Genomic DNA, 21,334 nt, shown 5'->3' on the forward strand with positions numbered 1-21,334 from the left:
GTAACTTAAGAAATGTCACATAAATAAAAAAAAAAACAAAAAACTGAAATCTAAAAGAATTCCAAAAATCATTTTCTTACATTTAACAGGGTGAAATAGCTCAACTAAAGCATATTAGTTTTATAGAAATATTTCACATATTTGATGAGTTTTCAGCTATTAATTAATAAGATTCGTGTCATGTTTTGTGACAAGTATTGTGGCAAATTTAATCACAGTCAGCTGTTAACATTTTGCCTTTAATACAGGTCACTTCTAGAATGCACAGCACCACCAATCAAATAATGTAATCACATGTCGGCTTTTGAAGATGCAAAACCATCCACTGCATATTTTTCAACAGCTGCATTGTCAAAAACTCAACCCACATAGCACTGTTAAGAAATCAGTGCACTTAAAGTGCTAACAGGCCATTTTTAACTATCAAGACCAGGAATATCTAATCGTATCTGTTGAAAGCTAATGTGGCTGCAGGTTTTCATTTCAGTTATGCAGAAGCCCAACTCACACACAGTAAAGACATATTAAAGAAGAGATATCCTATATCTTTGTAGTTTCTTTTTTACAAGGAGATTAGACAAGAAAACTAAGAGATTTGCTCCAGCTACACAGGTTAATCACCTGAGAAACAGATGCCAGAAATTTTACAAGGTTCTCTTCTATTTTTAGGTGGACTTCTCAGCAAAGTCAAACACAAGGCTCAGCTTTGCAGAGACAATAGCACTCGTGTATCTGCAGGTAAACTAAAGAGAAGAATGCAACTATAATACTACAAATAACTATTACCATTTTTATTTGTCTCAGAAATATGTTATGTCTTCTATTTTGGGTGAATCACTATTAGGTCTCCTGAGCCATAAATGTACAGCATAGAGCATAGGTAATCACTTCTTTGAGGACTAACAACCTGTGGTGTATACCTAAAGTCAAACACCACAAATTACAGTTTAGGCAACAGAGCCGCACAACTCTACAAAAAAGTTTCCGCAACTATTTAACCCATTAGGGATCCTCAACCACAGAAAATATCTGTCAGACAAAAATAAAAAATAATTTTAAAAAATAATAATAATAATAAAAAATAAATAAAAAGCTAATCTTAACTTCACAAGCTAAGTTTCTGTTACACTGAGGATATATACATTAGATGTCAAATCTTACCTCAGTTTGTTGTGGCATAGGGCTGAATCCACAAAGCTTACACACAGTGTTCTTGCATTCAGTGCAGGTGTCATAGTTGAGTGGGTCATTCTTGAGCTCCACCTTGCAGAGTGGACAAGGTTTAAGTGACTCATCCTTTTTCACAAGAGTTGACAACTTAGACCGCTCTTCTGATTTAATATTCACTGTCTTTATTTCTTCTTTTGTTTGCGCTACAGATGCTTTGCGTGAAGCAGGTGGTGTTGGACTAATTTTTGCAGAAGCTGTAGAACCCTTACGAGATCCTGACGGTGTTGTAGATGGTTCGTCCTGAACAGCTGAGGAAATCAAATTAGATGCTGAGCTGAAAAAAGAGGAGCCGAAACCAAGAACCTTTCCTGAAACAGCAGAAGCAGCAGCTTGGGGAGACGGGGACCGAGATCGACTGCCGCCAAAACCAAAGAAACTTGCCTCCATCTTTGGAGGTTCAGCCTGTTTCTGTAAGTCAGACTTGGCAGGGGATGGGCCAGGTTTTGCTGTCTGTTGTTGGGATGGCTTTTGTTGTAAAGGTGGAACTGCAGTAACACCGGCTGATTTTGCTGCAGTTGAGATAGACTCTTTGGGTGCCTTTTGACCCTCTGGAGCAGGTGGTTGTGGTGTTGAGGGATCAGCAGTGGGTTTCTGGGAGTCTGTTGGAACATGTTTGCCTTCTGGTTTGACAGCTGCAGCTGGATTCTGATCTTCCACTGCAGCATCTTCTGGAAGACTTGGCTTCTTCTGTGGAACACCAGCAGCTGGAGCCGCCTTCATCTGTGGAGATGCTGGTACAGGGTTGGTAGGCTGTGGTTGAGGCTGTGCAGGAGGAGGAGAAGGTCCTGGTGCTCTCTTCATTTGGCAGTTCAAACACAGCCACTCCTTTACCTGTATTGCCATTGGAATAAATATTTGTAAAAGTACTGAGAAAAGATTTATTAATACATGTATAGACTTACTCAATGCCAGGAAGAAGACAAAATCACAAGACTAATCCTAATAAACAGTAATGTAAAAAAAGTTACATAAGTAATAAAAACTGAAATCTAATAAAATCCCAAAACCCATTTATCTGACATTTAACAGGGTGAAATAGCTCAACTAAAGTAGATTAGTTTTATAGAAATATTTCACATATTTTATAAGAGTTTTCAGCTATTAATTAATAAGAATTGTGGTAAGGTAAACCTAATGTTATGAAGTAACTACAATAATATTTAAGTTTAATTTGGTCTTAGTGTATAGAGCACTTGTTTTTAATAATAGATTTTTACAAATAAAAGACCAAGTCTGTGAGAACAATTAATATGTTTTCCTTTATATTCTCCAAATTTGATCAGTCAGCTGTTAACATTTTGCCCTCAATACAGGTCACTTCTAGGATGCACAATGTTACCAATGTGAAAAAAAAAAAAAACTATCACTTGTCTTCATTTGAAAATGTGAAACCATCCACTGCATTTATTTAAACAGCTGCATTGTCAAAAACTCAAGGCAATGTAAACAAATCAATGCACTTAAAGTGCTAACAGGCCATTTTTAACTATCAAGATCAGGAATATCTAATCTTATCTGTAGAAATCTAATGTGGCTGCAGGTTTTCATTTCAGTTATGCAGAAGCCCAACTCACACACAGTAAAGACATATTAAAGAAGAGATATCCTTTATCGTTGTAGTTTCTTTTTTACAATGAGATTAGACAAGAAAACTAAGATATTTGCTCCAGCTACACAGGTTAATCACCTGAGAAACAGATGCCAGAAACTTCACAAGGTTCTCTTCTAATTTTAGGTGGAAATCTCAGCAAAGTCAAACACAAGGCTCAGATTTGCCAGTCCAATAGCCCTCATGCTGTATCCACTTAATTGCACAACTATTTAAACCATTAGGGATTCTCAAACACAGAAAATATCTGTCAGACAATTAAAAAAAAATAATATTAATAATAATTATATAGTTAAATAAATAAGAAAGAAAATCTTAACTTCACAAGTTAAGTTTCTGTTACGCTGAGGATATATACATTAGATGTCAAATCTTACCTCAGTTTGTTGTGGCATAGGGCTGAATCCACAAAGCTTACACACGGTGTTCTTGCATTCAGTGCATGTGTCATAGTTGGGTGGGTCATTCTTGAGCTCCACCTTGCAGAGTGGACAAGGTTTAAGTGACTCATCCTTTTTCACGATTTCAAGAGTTGACGCCTTAGACGGGTCTTCTGATTTAATATTCACTGCCTTTATTTCTTCTTTTGTTTGCGCTACTGATGCCTTGCGTGAAGCAGGTGGTGTTGGAGTAATTTTTGCAGAAGCTGTAGAACCCTTACGAGATCCTGACGGTGTTGTAGATGGTTCGTCCTGAACAGCTGAGGAAATCAAATTAGATGCTGAGCTGAAAAAAGAGGAGCCGAAACCAAGAACCTTTCCTGAAACAGCAGAAGCAGCAGCTTGGGGAGACGGGGACCGAGATCGACCGCCGCCAAAACCAAAGAAACTTGCCTCCATCTTTGGAGGTTCAGCCTGTTTCTGTAAGTCAGACTTGGCAGGGGATGGGCCAGGTTTTGCTGTCTGTTGTTGGGATGGCTTTTGTTGTAAAGGTTGAGCTGCAGTAACACCGGCTGGTTTTGCTGCAGTTGAGATAGACTCTTTGGGTGCCTTTTGACCCTCTGGAGCAGGTGGTTGTGGTGTTGAGGAAACAGCAGTGGGTTTCTGGGAGTCTGTTGGAACATGTTTGCCTTCTGGGTTGATAGCTGCAGCTGGTTTCTGATCTTCCACTGCAGCTTCATCTGGAAGACTTGGCTTCTTCTGTGGAACACCAGCAGCTGGAGCCTTCTTCATCTGTGAAGATGCTGGTGCAGGGTTGGTCGGCTGTGGTTGAGGCTGTGCAGGAGGATGAGGTCCTGGTGCTCTCTTCATTTGGCAGTTCAAACACAGCCACTCCTTTACCTTTAGGGCCATTTGAGAAAGCATTAGTAAGACCTCTTGATTTACTGTACTTGAGAGCATCATTATACCCATTTAACTGAACTTATTTTTTATCTATGTTAATAATTATGTCTAAAGGAAAGTCCACATTATACAACCCCAGTTCCAATGAACTTGGGATGTTGTGTTAAACAGAACACGATGATTTGCAAATCCTTTCATCCTGTATTCAACTGAATACACTACAAAGACTGGGAAAGTTGGGACAGGGGCTTGTTCACCACTCTGTTACATAATCTTTCCTTTTAGCAACACTCAGTAAGCATTTGGGAACTGAGGACACTAATTGTTGAAGATTTATATGTGGAATTCTTTCCCAATCTTGCTTGATGTACAACTTCTGTTGCTCAACAGTTCGACGTCCATGATTTCCAAAAACAATATGAAATGTGGACTCGTCAGAACACAGGACACTTTTCCACTTAACAGATGAGCTTGTGCCCAGAGAAGCTGGCAACATTTCTGGTTGTTGTTGATATATGGCTTTTGATTTGCATGGTAGAGTTTTAACTTGATCGAAGGTCACGTGCCTTCAATGTTGGTTTTCGGCCTTGCCACTTACTTACAGAGATTTCTTCAGACTCTCTGAATCTTTTGATGATATTATTAAATATAGATGATGAAATTCCTAAATTCCTTGCAATTGTATGTTGAGAAATATTGTTCTTAAACTGTTGGACAATTTGCTCACGCAGTTGTTCACAAAGTGGTGAACCTCGCTCTATCTTTGCTTGTGAACAACAGAGCCCTTCGGGGACGTTCCCTTCATACCCAATCATGACACTCGCCTGTTTCCAATTAACTTGTTCACCTGTGGAATGTTCCAAAAACAGGTGTTTTTTGAGCATTCCTCAAGTTTCCCAGTCTTTTGTTGCCCATGTCCCAACTCTTTTGGAATATGTTGCAGGCCTCAAATTCAAAATGAGTGTATATTTGCAAACAAACAATAAAGTTTATCCGTTGAACATTAAATATCTTGTCTTTGTCATGTATTCAGTTGAATACAGGTTAAAAGGGATTTGCAAATCATTGTATTCTATTTTTATTTGTGTTTTACACAACGTCCCAACTTTACTGGAATTGGGGTTGTATGTAGATTAGTGCTGTTGAAATAATTGCGTAAATATTACCTCGCATAACCTGTACGTATTTGAGCCACAGGCTGCTCTGCAATTATTTAATAATTTTTTTTAAATCAATCTACAGTCAAAATATATATTAAAATAGGAAAACACATTTTGATGCTTGGAGATTGGTGTTAAAAATAATTAGTAAACAAATAGAGTCCATTATTCAATTTTAAGAGACATGGTTGTAGATTAAAATGATTGTAAGATATATTTTTGACAGGCAAGCTATAGCAATATATAGATTGGACATTTTAACTTTCACATTGTCTGTCTCTTACCTCAGTTTCCTGTGGAATAGGACTGAATCCACAAAGGTTGCACACAGTGATTTTGCATTCAGTGCAGGTGTTATAGTTTGGCGGATCCTTTTTGAGGTCCAGTGTGCAAAGTGGGCAAGCTTTGGGAATGCCTGATATAAGGGGCTCTTTCTTCACACCAGAACCTAAGGCCTTTGTCACTGGGTCTTCCAGCAATATTTCTGGTTCTTTCTTTTCATCTTGTTTTGGTGCTGCAGATCCCTTTCGAGAAGATGGTGGTGTTAGAGCATTTTTTGCTGAACTCTGAGAAATTGTAGAACCCTTACGAGAGGATGAGGGTGATGTAGAAGGCTTGTCCTGAACATCTGAGGAGATCAGGTTTGATGCAGAGCTAAGAAAGGATGAACCATATCCCAGAACCTTCCCAGAAACAGCAGAGGCTGCAGACTGAGGAGACTGTGGCTGAGAATGTGAACCCCCAAGACCAAAACCAAAGAAACCAGACTGCTCCTTAGTAGGTTCAGATTTTTGTGGTGGAGCAGATTCTGTGACTGGAGGTTTGCATGCTGTAGGAACAGAAGCTGATTTCTGGGGTTCTGGTGAAATCGATTTGTCCTTTGGTTTTTCAGTTACAGAAAGTTTCTGATCTTTCCCTGTGGCTTCTCCTTTTTGTGTAGGGGCTGAGGTTGGAACCTCCTTTTCTGATACTGATGGAGGGATTTTGTTAATCTCTGCTTGAGGCCATGTAGTATGGGGTCCTGGTTCTTTCTGAATTTGGCAATTCAAACAAAGCCATTCTTTAACCTGTAGGCAATATGGAATTAAAACATTTAAAGAACAGAATAACATTCATTTAGCCTATGATTACACATCCAATAAAAACACAATTCAACAGTGTGATAATAAATATTGTCAAATTATTTATCAAATTTTTTCAATGTTATTTGTAAAATAAACAAAATATTGTCACTGACCAAAGAAAGCATGTATCTCCAAAATAGTAATTATATGGGAGAAAGAAAAAACCCTTCTTAACTTTCAGTGGAAGTCATTGTAAAAAGATTTTATTTCAAGAAATGTTGGAGCATCTCTATTGGTCTATTTTTTAAGCAATTTTCACACAATGTGAAACACAACTGCTGTGTTCAAATGATGTACTAAACTAAAAATGGCATATTTTTCTTTGGACAGTGACCATATATACATTAATACTCTTACCACATCTACAGCTACTATTACTATTACTACTAATACGGTTATAATTCTCTTACATCTGTTTGATGTGGCATGGGGTTGAATCCACAGAGATTACACACAGTGGCTTTGCAGGAAGTGCAAATACTGTAGTTTGTAGGGTCTTCTTTAAACTCTGCCTTGCAAAGTGGGCACATTTGTGGAGACTTTGATGAAATGTCATCCTCTTTAACAGGAGCAGATGGTGCTTTGGCAGACTGAGCATTTTGTGCTTCATCTGCAAGTATCTTTTCTTCCTGTTTCTGAACAGCAGATGTGTTTGTCTCATCAGAAGCAAGTTTTAGAGATGTTTGCAAAACTGACACCTTCCGAGATACTGGTGGCGTTGATCCAGACTTTATAGACGTTTCAGATACAGCAGAGCCCTTCCGGGATGTTGGGGGTGTTGTAGCAGGCTTATCCTTAACAGCTGTAGAAATTAAATTTGATGCAGAGCTGATGAATGATGAGCCAAAACCTAAAACCTTTCCAGAGACAGCAGAAGCAGCAGCCTGAGGAGATGGTGACCTAGATCGTGTACCACCTAAACTAAAACCAAATATGCCAGACTCCTCGTTTGGAGGCTCAGACTTTGGTGGTGGAGGAGATTTTGCAGTACTAGGAGAAGAAGTGGGTTTCTGGGACTCAACATGATGTTGTTTATCATCTAGTTTTCCAGAAACTGAAAGTTTCTGATCTTTCTCTATGCTATCTACTGGGAGATGTACTTTCTCCTGGGAAATAACTGCTTTCTCAGTTGCAGCCAGCTTCTGAAAATTCGTTGTAGCATCAACTGGTTCATTTGGCTTCTTCTGTGGAACAACTGGGCATGGAGTCCCTTTCTTCTTTGGTAACACAGGTGAAGCAAGTGGCCCTGCTGCTCGATGCATTTGGCAATTCAAACACAGCCATTCCTTTACCTGCAGAGGAATGATATCATTTTAATGGTTGGATAGAAACAACCAAGTCAACAAATGAACTGAACATTTATTAAATACTGAGCAATCACTGAATTACATGTCACACATATTATATTATCCTTTATAGTATAAGAATTTGAAGACTCATAGTTAATAAGATTATTTGTGTATCAAAGGCATTTTTGACTCTAATACAGGTAGAATATAATTTAACAATAAAACCAAAATTCATGTCCTTTTAAATTTTATCCAAAAATCACATTAACAGGAATAATATTGTTACATTTTTTTTACCTCAGTTTTCTCTGGCGTTGGGTTGAATCCACAAAGGTTGCACACAATGCTCTTGCAAGAAGTGCAAGTGTTGAAATTTGGTAGGTCATGTTTGAATTTCTCACTACACAGTGGACAGGTTTTTGGAAGTTCTGAAATATTTTCATCTTTTTCTTCAGCAGATCGTTCTTTAGTAATCTGCGTTTCTGATATAATCTCCTCATGTTTTATTTCTTTCAACTGTTGAGTAGGTGTAGATTTTGTCTGTCTAGAGGAAGGAATTCTGTCAGAGCCTTGTGAAACTGCAGATCCTTTTCGAGAAGTTGGTGGTGTGGGACTTTTAACAGAACTTTGAGAAACTGAAGAACCTTTACGAGATGCTGGTGGTGTTAGAAAAGATTCATCCTGAACAGTTGTAGAAATGAGGTTAGATGCTGAACTGAGGAAGGATGAGCTAAAGCCCAGAACCTTCCCAGAAACAGTAGAAGCAGCAGACTGAGGAGAGGGTGACCGAGATCGAGCACCACCAAAACCAAACCCAAAAAATCCTGACTCATCTTTAGAGGTTTCAGTTTGTGGAAGAGATGTCTTAACAGGTGAAGCTTCACCCTTTGATTTCTGCTCTGGAGGAACACCTTTTGATTCCTGCAACTTAGGGGAATGTTGCTGGAATTCTTGAACTTGAACTTTTTGTTGTGATGCTGGTGAAGGTGCTTTGACAGGCTGTAGCTGAGCTTGTTTAGGAGGTCCTGATGCTTGCTGCATCTGGCAATTCAGACAATGCCACACCTTCACCTGTAACAAAAGTATTTTTCATATTAATACAAAAAACATTTGGAAAACATTAATACATGAACAATCCTCTGATTGCATTAAGCCAATAATGCTTAAATCATGGACAAGGACTTGGAAAAACCACTCAAGTGATGTTTATCTATTCAATCAACCAGCCACAACTATAAATCAATGCTTCCATCAAAACGTTTATGAAATAAAAAAATGCTAAAAACATCATAGTTGATCATGTCCAAATTCTTATGTCTTCCACACCTTCCACCTTTTTTCACATTATAAATGTGACTCTATGTTGTGTTTTCAATAGGACTCATGGGAGGTGTGACTTTATAATAAAAAAAAGACTTAACCACCAGCTTCAGATTTAGATAATATATATATAAAAATATTAAGTAACATCAAACCATCATATCATTTTTTACTGTATTATTATTAATACTCAAATGTGTTTACCTCTGATTGGTCAGGTGCTGGGTTAAATCCACAAAGTTCACAAACTACATTCTTACACTTAGTACATGTGTTGTAGTTGGGTGGATCTAACTTGATTTCCACTTTGCAGAGCAGGCAGACTTTAGGAAAAGGCTGAGTAGATTCCATAATTTTCGTTCTATCTGCTGTATCTTTATTAACTTGGCCCTGTGTTAGTGGAGACTTTTGCTCATTCTGTTTCTTCTGTAAATTTCCTTTTTGATTCTGATCAGCTGGTACTTCAGATCCTTTGCGGGAGGTGGGAGGTGTTGGTACAGTCTTCTCTGACGTTTGAGAAACAGTAGAACCCTTGCGAGAAGTTGAAGGTGATGTAGACGGCCCATCCGGGACAGCTGAAGATATAAGGTTAGAAGCTGAGCTGAGGAGAGAGGACCCAAAGCCTAATACTTTTCCAGAAACAGCAGGCTGGGGAGAAGGTGATCGAGATCGAGCCCCAAAGCCAAAACCAAAGAAGCCTGACTCCTCTTTAGAAGGTTCTGAAATTTGGTCCTTTGTCTGTTGGGGCTTCTCAGGAAGCTGTTTTTGAGCAGTGTCTTTTGTAGTTGGGGTGTTCAAGGGCTGCTTTTTCTGTGATTCAAGTGGTTTGTCTTCTGGTTTCCCATGAGCAACTGTTTTCTTATCTTTTTCTGGAGCTGAAGCCTCTTTATTCTGGGATGATGCTGGTGGAAGGACTTTGTTAGGCTGTAGTGGAGTCTGTGTAGGAAGAGCCCCAGGTGCTTGTTGCATTTGGCAGTTCAAACACAGCCACTGTTTCACCTGTAGAACCATTAAAATGTAAAAATATTGAGAACAGTATACTTTATATATAAAGAATGTTTAAACTTGTCTAGTGTCAGGAAATAGTAGAATAAACATGACCTTTAAATTTACATTCTAAAAGTAATGCTTTATCAAAACTGCAATATGAGAGCTTTGACATATATATTTTAACATATGTAGTCCTCTTACCTCAATTTGGTGTGGAGTGGGATTAAATCCGCACTGTACGCACACAATGCTTTTGCACTGAGTGCATGTGTTGTAGTTGGGAGGGTTTTTCTTGATCTCCACCTTGCAGAGTGGACAGTCTTTGGGGGTTGCCTGAGGGGATTCCTTAAGATCTGATGGCTCTGGATTAGATCCAGTTCCAAGAAAAGATTCTTTTCCTTGATGTAGAACTGATTTTGTCTCCTCATTTTTCTTGTCCTCTTGGTTGAGTGCAGTTGGTAATTTTATTTTACCTGTTTGTTTTGTCTGAGAGTCTTCAGTAGTTTCGGATCCTTTTCGTGAAGTAGGGAGTGGTGTGGTGGTTTTGAGAGATGTTTGAGAAATGGCAGAGCCCTTTCGGGAGGAAGGCGGGGTCATCTTAATGGAACTCTGAGAGACCTGTGAATCCTTACGAGAAGTTGGAGGTGTTAGAGAAGAATCGTCCTGAACAGCTGATGAGATAAAATTAGATGCTGAGCTGAACAAGGAGGATCCAAATCCTAGAACCTTTCCAGAAACAGCAGCCACTGCAGGCTGAGGAGAAGGTGATCGAGAACGAGCGCTACCAAAGCCAAAAAAGCCTGAGCTTTCTTGAGCCGGTTTGGTTTTGTCAGGAGTGGGTTCTCTTTTTAATGTCTGATTCTGAGCCTTTTCAGGACCCTGTTGTTTTGTAGGTTGCTGTTGATTGAGCTGTTGTGTGGGAGTATGACTCTTCCCAACTTGTTTTACTACAGCAGTATCCTGGACTTTTTTAATGGTTTCATCAGAAAGATCTTTCTTTTTCTCAGGGCTTTTTGATACTGCTGTGTCCTTTTTTTGAGGAGATGGAGAAAGAATTTTGTTACCCTTTGCTCCTGTTGCTCGCTGTGTCTGACACTTCAGGCAAAGCCATTCATTTACCTGCAATTACAAATAGCATATCAGTTATTCACGTCTTGCATGAATACATCTTTATGAACACATGATAAATATAACAATTCTTTCTGATAATTAATGTATTATGAGAAGCACGAGTATTTGGTAAATAGTAAACAGAGAACATATTTTTGGATTTTTCCAGTTGAAACAGCCATATGTTTTTGCCTAATGACCTTTATGTCTACAAATAAATAACTGAAATGCTGGTCTCTTACATTTGCCTAAAATTGTATTCTTTTATAAATTGTCTAAATTTACAGTAATTACCTCTGTTTGATGTGGCATAGGATTGAATCCACAGAGATTGCATACAATAGCTTTGCATTCAGTACAGGTGCTGTAGTTTGGAGGGTCTTTCTTTATCTCTTCTTTGCAAAGTAGACAGGATTTAGGTAAAAGCTTAGGTGATTTGACAATTGTTGCAGGTTCTATTAATGGCTGATCGCTCTTTGCTTCTCTGGATGATGTTTTGGATGGTTGTGAATGCTGGGTTTTATTTTCTCCTGTTTGTTGATCAGAGCATGGTTTGGTCTCTTTTGCATGTGGCTTTTGCTTTGTATCCTGGAAAGCTTCAGACCCTTTTCGAGAAGCAGCTGGCGTGGAGGCTGGAGATTCAGGCTTGTGAGATGTCTGTGAAACTGTAGAACCCTTGCGTGAAGTGGGTGGTGTTGTTTTGGATGCTTTCTGGGAAACTGATGAATCCTTACGTGAAGTCGGAGGTGTTGTGGAAGGCTCATCCTGAACAGCAGTTGAGATCAGATTGGATGCCGAGCTGAGGAAGGATGAGCCAAAACCAAGAACCTTTCCAGGAACAGCAGAAGCAGTGGGCTGAGGAGAAGGTGAATGAGATTGCGTGCTACCAAAACCAAAACCAAAGAACCCAGAGGCCTCTTGTTTTTCTGATTTAACTGCCTTTGATGCTTCCACATGAGATTTCTCAGTGTCTTTCTGTTGAGGTTTGAACACAAGGGGTGTTCCATTTGGTGCTTTAGTTTGCTGATCTTGCAAATTCAGAGTGGCACCAAGCTTTTTGCCTTCCTGCTGAACTGTTGCTTTAGGGTTAGCTATTTTCTTTGTAGAATCCACTTCAGAGTCTGCTGTCTTTTGAGATGATGGAGGTTGTGATAGGCCAGAAGCTTTTGAAGCACCACCTAGAGCTCTCTTTGTTTGACAATTCAAACAAAGCCATTCTAGCACCTGAAATAACAACAAAAAAATTCATTAAAAAACACATACTGTTTTTCAAAATAATAAAAATGGACAATGAGTTTAAATAGAACTATTCTGCATAGTCTGTTTGTTTGGCTTATATTAGCACTATCATTTCAATAAATTCATCTTTGACATTCAATAGGAATGTAATAAACTGTCACTGTCCGATAAAAAAAAAATAGTTTCTTCAAATATATTAACTTTATAGAAGGAATAACTTTCATAAATTTAAGTCTAAGTCAAGGTAAAAGGGTTTAATTTGAAAGAATGGATTTTTATTGGTCCAGTCATCATGAAATTTGAAGGACAGCTGCTGTGCTCAAATGATGAAGTAAACTAAAAGTCAACAAAAATGAACATACATTTTTTGGGACATTAGTTAAACAAAATGCAAAGACATTACATTTACTGCATTTTGTCAAGGAAGATTACCTCTGTTTGATGAGGCATTGGGTTGAAGCCACAAAGTTTACAAACAGTCTTTTTGCATTCAGTGCAGATGTTGTAGTTGGGAGGGTCCTTTTTGAGCTCAGCTTTGCAGAGTGGGCAAGCTTTGGGAAACGGGTGAGCATCTTTATTTGCTTTTGGCATATCCAAGGATTGGTCTGGCATCTTTGATTGAGATAAAGGTGCCTTGGTCGTCTGATCTTTCAGCTGTCCAGTAGTTTCCTCTTTCTGTGGAGTTGATGGTTTTGTCTCTGTACCCGTTAATGATACTTTGGCAGCTTGTGCTCCAGAAGTTTTGTGTAGTGCAGGAGGTGTACTGATTGCATTAGCAGAGCTTTGGGACACTGCAGACCCTTTACGTGATGTTGGAGGTGTTTTAGAAGGCTCATCTTGAACAGCTGATGAAATCAGATTAGATGCTGAGCTGAACAAAGAGGAACCAAAGCCTAAAACCTTTCCAGAAACAGCAGAGACAGCAGGCTGTGGAGATGACGATCGGGATCGAGCACCACCAAAACCAAAACCAAAAACACTTGACTCTTCTTGAGGATGTTCTTCCTTTGATAATGGCTCAGATTTGGCAGATGGAGGGCCACTCTTTGCTGTTTGCTGATCAGGAGGCTTTGCACCTGTTGAACTGGGCTGTTGCTTAGGGGTTTCTTTCTGAATAGCTTTTGGGTTTGCAGAACTAGTTTTTGAAGTTTGGGCTGTGGGCTGTTTCTGTGTATATGTTAGAGTTGAATCCTTTTGTATTGTGGCTTCACTGGGCTGTGGTTGGGGTTTCATTAAAGGAGGTCCTTGTGGTTCTACTCCTTTTAGCGCTCGCTGTGTCTGGCAGTTTAAACAAACCCAGTGCTTTCCCTGCAAACACACCACAAACACAACAGTTTTATTCAGTCTTTGTATTTGTATGACATAAAAAATGATCCAGAACTGCAAAACAAAACAGAAAAACAGAAAAGAAATGTTCAGTTCTTAACGTGAGTTAACTTAATTATAGATATTTTTAAAAACATTTAATCATTTTAAAAAACCTCAGATACAATGATTCTAAAGTAGATTTGGTACAAGATGAAAGGCCTCTGAAAATGCTTATACAATCTAGACACCTTATCAAGGTGATTCATGTGTGGTGTGAGCCAATCAGACAGACTTTTCTTCTAAATTCTAGTGAACGGCATGCTGATCTTTTTGTGAAGCTAATGAAGGCCATCTTTCCTCTCAGATGTGTAATCCTCTGCTTCACTTTGTTCAGTCCGAATTACCTATTTCATTGCACAGGTGAACACATCAACCTCTCTGTGATCTCTCTAAACAGACTCAAAACAAACTGAATTCAGACCATCCCCTGAGATACTTTCAGGATTATTTATATGTGGTTTGTTTTTTGATCCTTTCTAAAGAGTTCTAATAGAGCTGTCGTGTGGACAACAAGGGTCTTATATCTCATCTGTGTTGAACAGAACCAGAAAAGGAACTGAGTCCACTTTCAAGTTTGCTTATGATGTGAACTCAAAGAGAGGTTCATTTTAACAGAAATTAGTTTGATTCATTAAAATATAAAATGTGAAAAATTTCTCTTAGGTAGCAAAAATATTTTAAATTCTAATGAAATCTGACAGCAGAATTTTAAATTATTGTTATCTTGAAAACATTATTTTTTATATATATGCATTACACCTTTAAATATAAAATGCTGAATGACCAACAGAAATGTATTTTTAGTTCTGCCAAACAGTAATACTGATTAAACCAATTTAGAGCCAAGCTTTAAATAATTTTCTAAGTGTGGCTCAGTGTGTTTTTATATTTGTGTTACATCCCAAGAGGACAGTTTTACCACCTTGAAGAAAGCTGACTGCAATGTTTGCACACAATTTACAGGGTGTTAGAAAAGAGCAAGAAAGCCTAATGTCTCAGATAGTGCCTCAGTTAATCTTAGCAGTGTACAGAATGAAGTGATAAGGAAACTGTGGGCTGATAGTTACCAAAGTGTTCTTGTAGATAACTGTCAATCATGATAAATAATCATTTATAAAAAAAAGGAACCACTGGGAATACATCTGGATTGCTATTACAGAGAAATAAAATTGATCTCTAAAGTGATACAAATTTGCAGTAAATTAATAAAATGCAGACATTAGCACAGCAGCCCAACTCTAATTAAATGATCCGTATTTACAAAACATATTAAATATATCACCAAATATTGGTTTGAAATATTGGTAAAATCTAAACCCTTGTTTGATGTTGATGATGTTTTTAAACTAATATATAAAAATAGCAACATCGTTACACTCCTATACATTGTACATTCCTGCATCTGGAATGTCAAAATAAAATGATGAAAATGATTTGTGCTTGATCTTGACAAATATATTAATTCCTCATAAAATGGTAATAAGAATATGGCATAATCTCAATCTTACAGTGTCAAATGTAAACTCTTTTGTGTTCTACACACCTAAAATATGAAATGAAAGTTTACATGAGGTATTTAAATGTTTCTCATATTTGAGCTTTTCTAAACACATTCCGAGTCAAATGTGAAAAAACACAAACTTCCCCTTTAAGTTCCAGCCCATTTTTTAAAACGGATATTCATTTTAAACCTTTTTATAAACATATGTGTTACAACGGAAGATGCAACATTTATTTTAATGAAACTATTCATAATTATTTGGTACAGAACACTTTCACTTGCTTTTTAAATGGCAAGCGCAGATCACTTCTTTTTATTTTTGGGCAGGGGCAATGAATTACAGGAAACACTCAAGCCTACTTAGTGACATCATGAGCTTTTCTCCCCTGGGGGCTCAGCTAGTTCTTCCCTCTTCTGTGCCTTTGACAGCAAAACACAGACAGGGAGCTTGGCCGACAACTGAAAAAGCTTCTCATGTTTCTTTAATGTGTGATCTACATAGAAATATACATATGTCCTAAGGAGGAGTAGAATCAATGTCCTCAGTAATGCCATCACTGTGAAATTCGGAAAAGGAAGACTATGCTCAAAATAAAAGTCGCTTTTTTTTCTGCCAAATCAAACAAGCACAGATTCACTATATATTGCCTCCAGACTGTTGGGAATTTCACATGGTGCACACAGCCAGAGCTAATTTATGAAGTTGTGATGTGTAACTTATAAAAATGTGACACAGAAGTCACAATATTTATATTTAAGACACTTTATTGTAGATGTATTTCCCCTTTCCCTCAATTCAGCAGTTTTAGAGTATGGTCCTTTCTGAAAATGAAAGTGAATGCCCAATGCAGTACAAGGCTTTTTTTTTTTAAATTAATTAATAATTGACAAAAATCTATTTCTAATAAAAGGTGTATTCCACAATATTTACTAATAAATAACATTCTTGGGTGAATATTACAAATTATAACAACTTTTAAATAAACTAAATTGTTTATTAAAAAAAGAGAGATAAAAGAAAGGTAAGATAAGCCCTGGCTGCTTCAGTCACCAATAGGTATAAAAGGTTCAACCTACAAGATTTCTCACAGAAAATGTCAGGTCATGACATCTGTTTGGAGCACAGTGCTACTTCTCACTGTCACAATATATCTCTTCTAAACTAACCACTGACATCAGATACATATCTTATGGAAAACTATTTACAGTTCAAGTGATTACATTTTTGGCATAAGCAATTATAAGGAATTATAATGAAACTAGTGAACTTTATTGATAAATATCTACAGCTTCATTTATATACTGGTTGGACTTAAAGAGGTACCATGGACTGAGAAGAACTACATATATGAGAGTTGTTACAAATATTCTTTCCCTGCTAACCTGATTAACAACACAATACATTTTCTCCCACATGTTGACATCAAAACCTGTTGTATGTGTCCAGGCTCTGCAGGCCAACTGCTCTGACAGCTGATAAAGATTTCAGAACTATAGCCACAAGTAAGCCTTTAAAATCATGCCATGCAAATCAATCAAAATGAAGTTCATTCTGCTTTTAAAAAGTAGCCAAGAGTCTCTCAAAAACTCTACTTTCTCTAAAGAGGTCTGTGTAGAAACAATAATGTGAACTTGCAGATACACAATGCAGTTTGTCTGTCTCACTTACCTCTGACTGATGAGGTGTTGGGTTAAAACCACACTGATTACACACTGTGCTTTTGCACTCAGTGCAGGTACTGTAATTAGGAGGGTCTTTCTTCAAGCCCACCTTGCAGATCAGGCAGGCTTTAGGAAGGGCTTTAGGGCTAACTGGGTTAACTTTTGTAGGCTGAGCAAGGGTTGGTTGATATTTTATTTGGGCTGCTGTTGCTTTGGTTGGCTGGATTTCTTCTGGTTTCTTTTGCTCTGGTTTCTTGTCTGCTTCTCTGGTTGCAGAAGGCTTGGGGGAGTCCTTAGAAGGTTCTGATCCTTTGCGTGATGCAGGAGGTGTGGTGACAGCCTTGGCAGGGGAAACTGCAGAGCTTTTACGAGAAGTTGGGGGGGTAGTCGAAGGCTCGTCTTGAACAGCTGATGAGATCAGATTGGATGCTGAGCTGAGAAATGAGGAACCAAAACCTAAAACCTTTCCAGAAACAGCAGAGGCAGCAGGCTGGGGAGATGGCGATCGAGATCGAACACCACCAAATCCAAAACCAAAGAACCCTGATTCCTCCTTTGGAGGTTGATCTTTTGGTGGTAGTTCAGTTTTTGCAGGGGATGGGACACCTTTTACTATCTGTTGCTGGGATGGCTTTTGTTGTGAAGGTGGTGGAGTACTGGCTTGCTGTGCTGCAGTTGATCTGGAATGTGCTTTGGGATCCTCTGAAGGTTTGGTTTGTTGATTAATAGATTGGGGCAACACTTTCTGTGCAATATCCTTCTTTTGGGCAGGGACCAGAATTTGTTTTTCAGGAGGCTGAGGTGTTGTCAGTGCTTTGCTGGGCTGAGAGGAATGTTTTATCTTGGGGGGTCCAGGTGGCTCTACACCTCCAAGAGCCCTCTGCATCTGACAGTTGAGGCAAAGCCACTCCCTAACCTATAAAAAAAAGAATACATAGATTACAGCTAATTTTTACAACATAGGCATAATTAAAAAAAAAAAAAAAAAAAAAAAAAAAAAAAAAAAAAAAAATATATATATATATATATATATATATATATATATATATATATATATATATATATATATATATATATATATATATATATATATATATTATTTTACACTAGGGCACATAAATAGACCTTAATGTCACAATGTTGAGCTATTTCGATACTGTTGGATCAAGTCCAACAGTTGGAATTGTTGGAATTATATCTCCATCCTGTTCTAATATTAGAACTGATTTAAAGTGTCAATTTTCTTGAATTGCCCTTTTGCACTTAGGCATGCATGAGTTCTAACGTGGTGTCATATTTAAATGATTTATTGTACATGAACTCATTTCTGATTGGTTGGCTGAATGGGTGGAGTAATCCTGGAGCAGTTTTATTGGTCCATTTAACGTGAAATTTTCACACAATGTCAAGGACAGCTGCTGTGTTCAAATGATGTAGTAAACTAATAAAAATGGAGATACATGTAGATATAGAAGGTTTGTGTGTATGAGTTGGGAAATGCATGATATATTTTGAAATATTAAGCATCTGACTTTGAGAAACCATGGACAGGAGCCTCTCGTGTTAATTTTCTTGCTGTAATACACTAAATGAAACTGGCAATTAAATTACTTGTGATTGATGAACTCCAATTTGCAAGATGTTCCTGACTGCTGGACCTAAATATAAGGTTCAACAGAGCAAACTTTTGTATAGCACAATACAGTAGGCACAAAAATGACACTGGTTTCAGCAAAATCTATCCACAAACACCTATCTTTCTGAAGAGAAACACTACACTGGATGCTTCTGAAGACTCAGCATTTCTGTTTCAACAGCTTCAAATGCTGAATGGACTTTTTTTCAAAAAAGCATGCCTAGATGGGTAACTTGAGTTATAACTCACTAAACACTACACAACAATAAAGTATTTATTCAGCATGTGAGAATCAGTGATGGCAACATTAAGTGTGAGTTTTTACTAACACCTGTCTAAATATAACACAACATAAACAGTGGTAATACCAACCTCCATATAGCTTAGTGAACAGGAAAGCAATACACAAAGCCTAAGCTTCTCCATGTGCACTTTATAACCCTGTCTGTATGTGGCCTTAATTTCACTCCATTATAAAGACTCATTATAGAGGTATTAACATTGCTATAGAACCTCTTAAACACTATTTAATTGCTCTTATTTGAAATGAATATTATAAGCAAGGGTCTATCATTCTGAAATTCCTACTCTGTAGACATACATGAGCATGTAAATTAAAATATGCAATTATACAGATGGAAAATGTTTCTACAGGCACATGGAATGCTCCACAGCCATTCAGCCATTTTATTCGTGTGTGCAGCTGTGGCACAAATTTACAAGAAAACCTTGTTTACAGATTCACATGCAGGCTCAGAATGAGGGGATTTTATTCTAGACTGTCTATCTGGAGACAGTTTACATCCCTGGTATGAAGGAATTAGACTAAAATGCTAGGGTGATATATGATTATGATGTCATAACCACACCTACGCCATTAATGCACTAATGCAAAAAAGAAATGGCAGTTATAGATGAATTAATGAAAAATAAGTACTACTTACAGCTGCGTCTGGAGGACTGAACCCGCACATGCTGCAGACCACTGATTTACACTGTGTGCAGGTGTTATGGTTGGGTGGTTCCTTGGATTTTAAATTGAGTTCTGTGTTTTTGCAGATTGGACAGAGAGATTTTGCCCCTGTTTCAGAGGCAGTAGCTTTTTTTGCTTCATGGCCTGCCGGTGCTCCATGGCCACCTCTCCTCATTCCTTGCTGTGGAGACCCTCCCCTACTAGTTCCTTGTTGCTGGGGTCCTCCCCTACCAGCTCCATCTTGTTCAGGACCACCCTTACTAGGTCCTAGGTGCTGAGCCCGTCCTCTGCCAGCCCCTTGCTGCTGGGGTCCACCCCTGCCTCTTCCTTGCTGTTGAGGACTGCCAGGATCACTTCCTGGTGGCTGCTGTCTACTTTGCATGGGAGCTCCTTGTGAAGCAGGCTGTCCATTCCCCTGATGTTCAGCACCTTTCAGAGGACCCTGCTGCTGCTGTTTGTTCTCAGCCTCATCCCCAAACAGATTAAACTTGTTTACCGCAGATGACATGGCACTCAGAGGGTTGCCCCCACCCAAGAAGTTGGATGAGAACATGGTATCTGTAGGGTGCAGGGGTCTAAGTGCTTGTTAAAGGGAAGGGCTAGCGTAATGCGGGAGCCTCACATTTGGGAAGCCCTAATTGCCATTTGGATCCACAGTGAATGCATCAATGTATTTTGCTCCAGTTTTCTTGGAGTCCACTGGAGTGTTTATCTCCAACTTTAACTATCCTTCACCTCTGCAAACACGCTCCCTTTGGACAGGAAGGAAAAGATAAAGTAGGAGAGGAAGAAAGCAAGGGAGAGAAAGAATGAGACTTGTTAGGACATTTTAAACTATTCAAACACTAGTAGTTTTCCCTAGTAGTTGTCCTCCTGGCCTCATGCACAATTACAAGCCTAAAACAACTTCCCATTATAAAATCTCTTTGGAACTTTTTAGTCTTTGAACATTGGTAGAGTGGTGAAAATGAGAGCACAGCAAAGTTAAATTATTTTATTTTGGTGAATAACCATGCTGTACATATTTCAGTTCTTTAAGCACTGATGGTGTAAATGCATATAGATACATGTTCTCACTGTTCAGCAGTGATACTGAGGTGTTTAAAACTCCAGCATTACTGACATGTCTGATCACACACTAAAACGTCACCACCACATCAGTGTCACTGCAGTGCTGAGAATAAACCATCACTCAAATAGTACCTGCTCTCAAAAAACTTTAAAAATGATATTTACTCTCACATCTCATTTATAAAAAAATATTTCTATGGACAATGATAATAAATAAATACATTCACGTATGACTTTCAGGCACCTCCATGGAACCTCACAAGCCCTTCCAGGCAATGACATGTCACGTATGTTCACATATTTTTTCACGTTATGTGTGTTTACTTCCTGTAGCCCAAAAACACTGGCTGATTGGATTGGACTTGCTGTGCCAAATTATCCACAGGTGTGTGTGTGAGAGTGACAGGGTAAGTGTGTGATGCATTGTGATGTACTAGATCCCTGTCCAGGGTGTGTTCCTGCTTAGCACCTAATGATTCCGGGTAGGCTCTGGACTTACCGTGGCCCTTGTCAGGTTACAGGGGGAAAAAAAAGAATAAGTAAATGAAGGGAGGAACCAAACACTGAAAGAAATGACTCTATTATAATATCTGACTCCTTATTGACACCTTGATTTATAAGCGTGATCATTAATCACAGAGGAATAGCCTACATATTTGATTTACATATCCACTGTGACTATAAACACAAAAAGTATGTGAAATGTCGAATAAAACATAATGCCATATTTATCAGCAAGTACACACAATAGATACTGGATAGCCAAAAG

At 38.3% G+C, this 21,334-nt stretch overlaps 2 protein-coding genes across 4 annotated transcripts in view; both read right to left on the reverse strand.

Annotated features, from left to right (window-relative positions):
• pclob (piccolo presynaptic cytomatrix protein b) overlaps positions 1-1,276 on the reverse strand; it is a 60,023-nt gene extending 58,747 nt beyond the window's left edge. For all 3 annotated transcript variants that reach the window (XM_066685581.1, XM_066685582.1, XM_066685580.1), the window contains exon 1: positions 1,162-1,276. In XM_066685581.1, coding sequence (XP_066541678.1) covers positions 1,162-1,179 — 18 coding nt within the window. In that variant the 5' untranslated portion in view covers positions 1,180-1,276. The remainder of the gene's footprint in view (positions 1-1,161) is intronic.
• On the reverse strand, positions 1,247-20,200 carry LOC136709308 (serine/arginine repetitive matrix protein 2-like). Its single transcript, XM_066684456.1, has 12 exons — positions 19,466-20,200; positions 16,893-17,801; positions 12,787-13,662; positions 11,410-12,339; positions 10,207-11,124; positions 9,220-10,014; positions 7,993-8,766; positions 6,817-7,698; positions 5,567-6,349; positions 3,217-4,119; positions 1,440-2,061; positions 1,247-1,263 (listed from the first exon to the last, which is right to left on the reverse strand). Exons 1-12 carry the CDS (start codon positions 20,045-20,047, stop codon positions 1,247-1,249), a joined length of 8,991 nt encoding a protein of 2,996 aa, XP_066540553.1. The 5' UTR covers positions 20,048-20,200.
• Between the last annotated feature and the right edge of the window lie 1,134 nt (positions 20,201-21,334).

This window comes from Hoplias malabaricus, chromosome 11, assembly GCF_029633855.1.
Source record: "Hoplias malabaricus isolate fHopMal1 chromosome 11, fHopMal1.hap1, whole genome shotgun sequence".
Classification (NCBI taxonomy): Eukaryota; Metazoa; Chordata; class Actinopteri; order Characiformes; family Erythrinidae; genus Hoplias; species Hoplias malabaricus.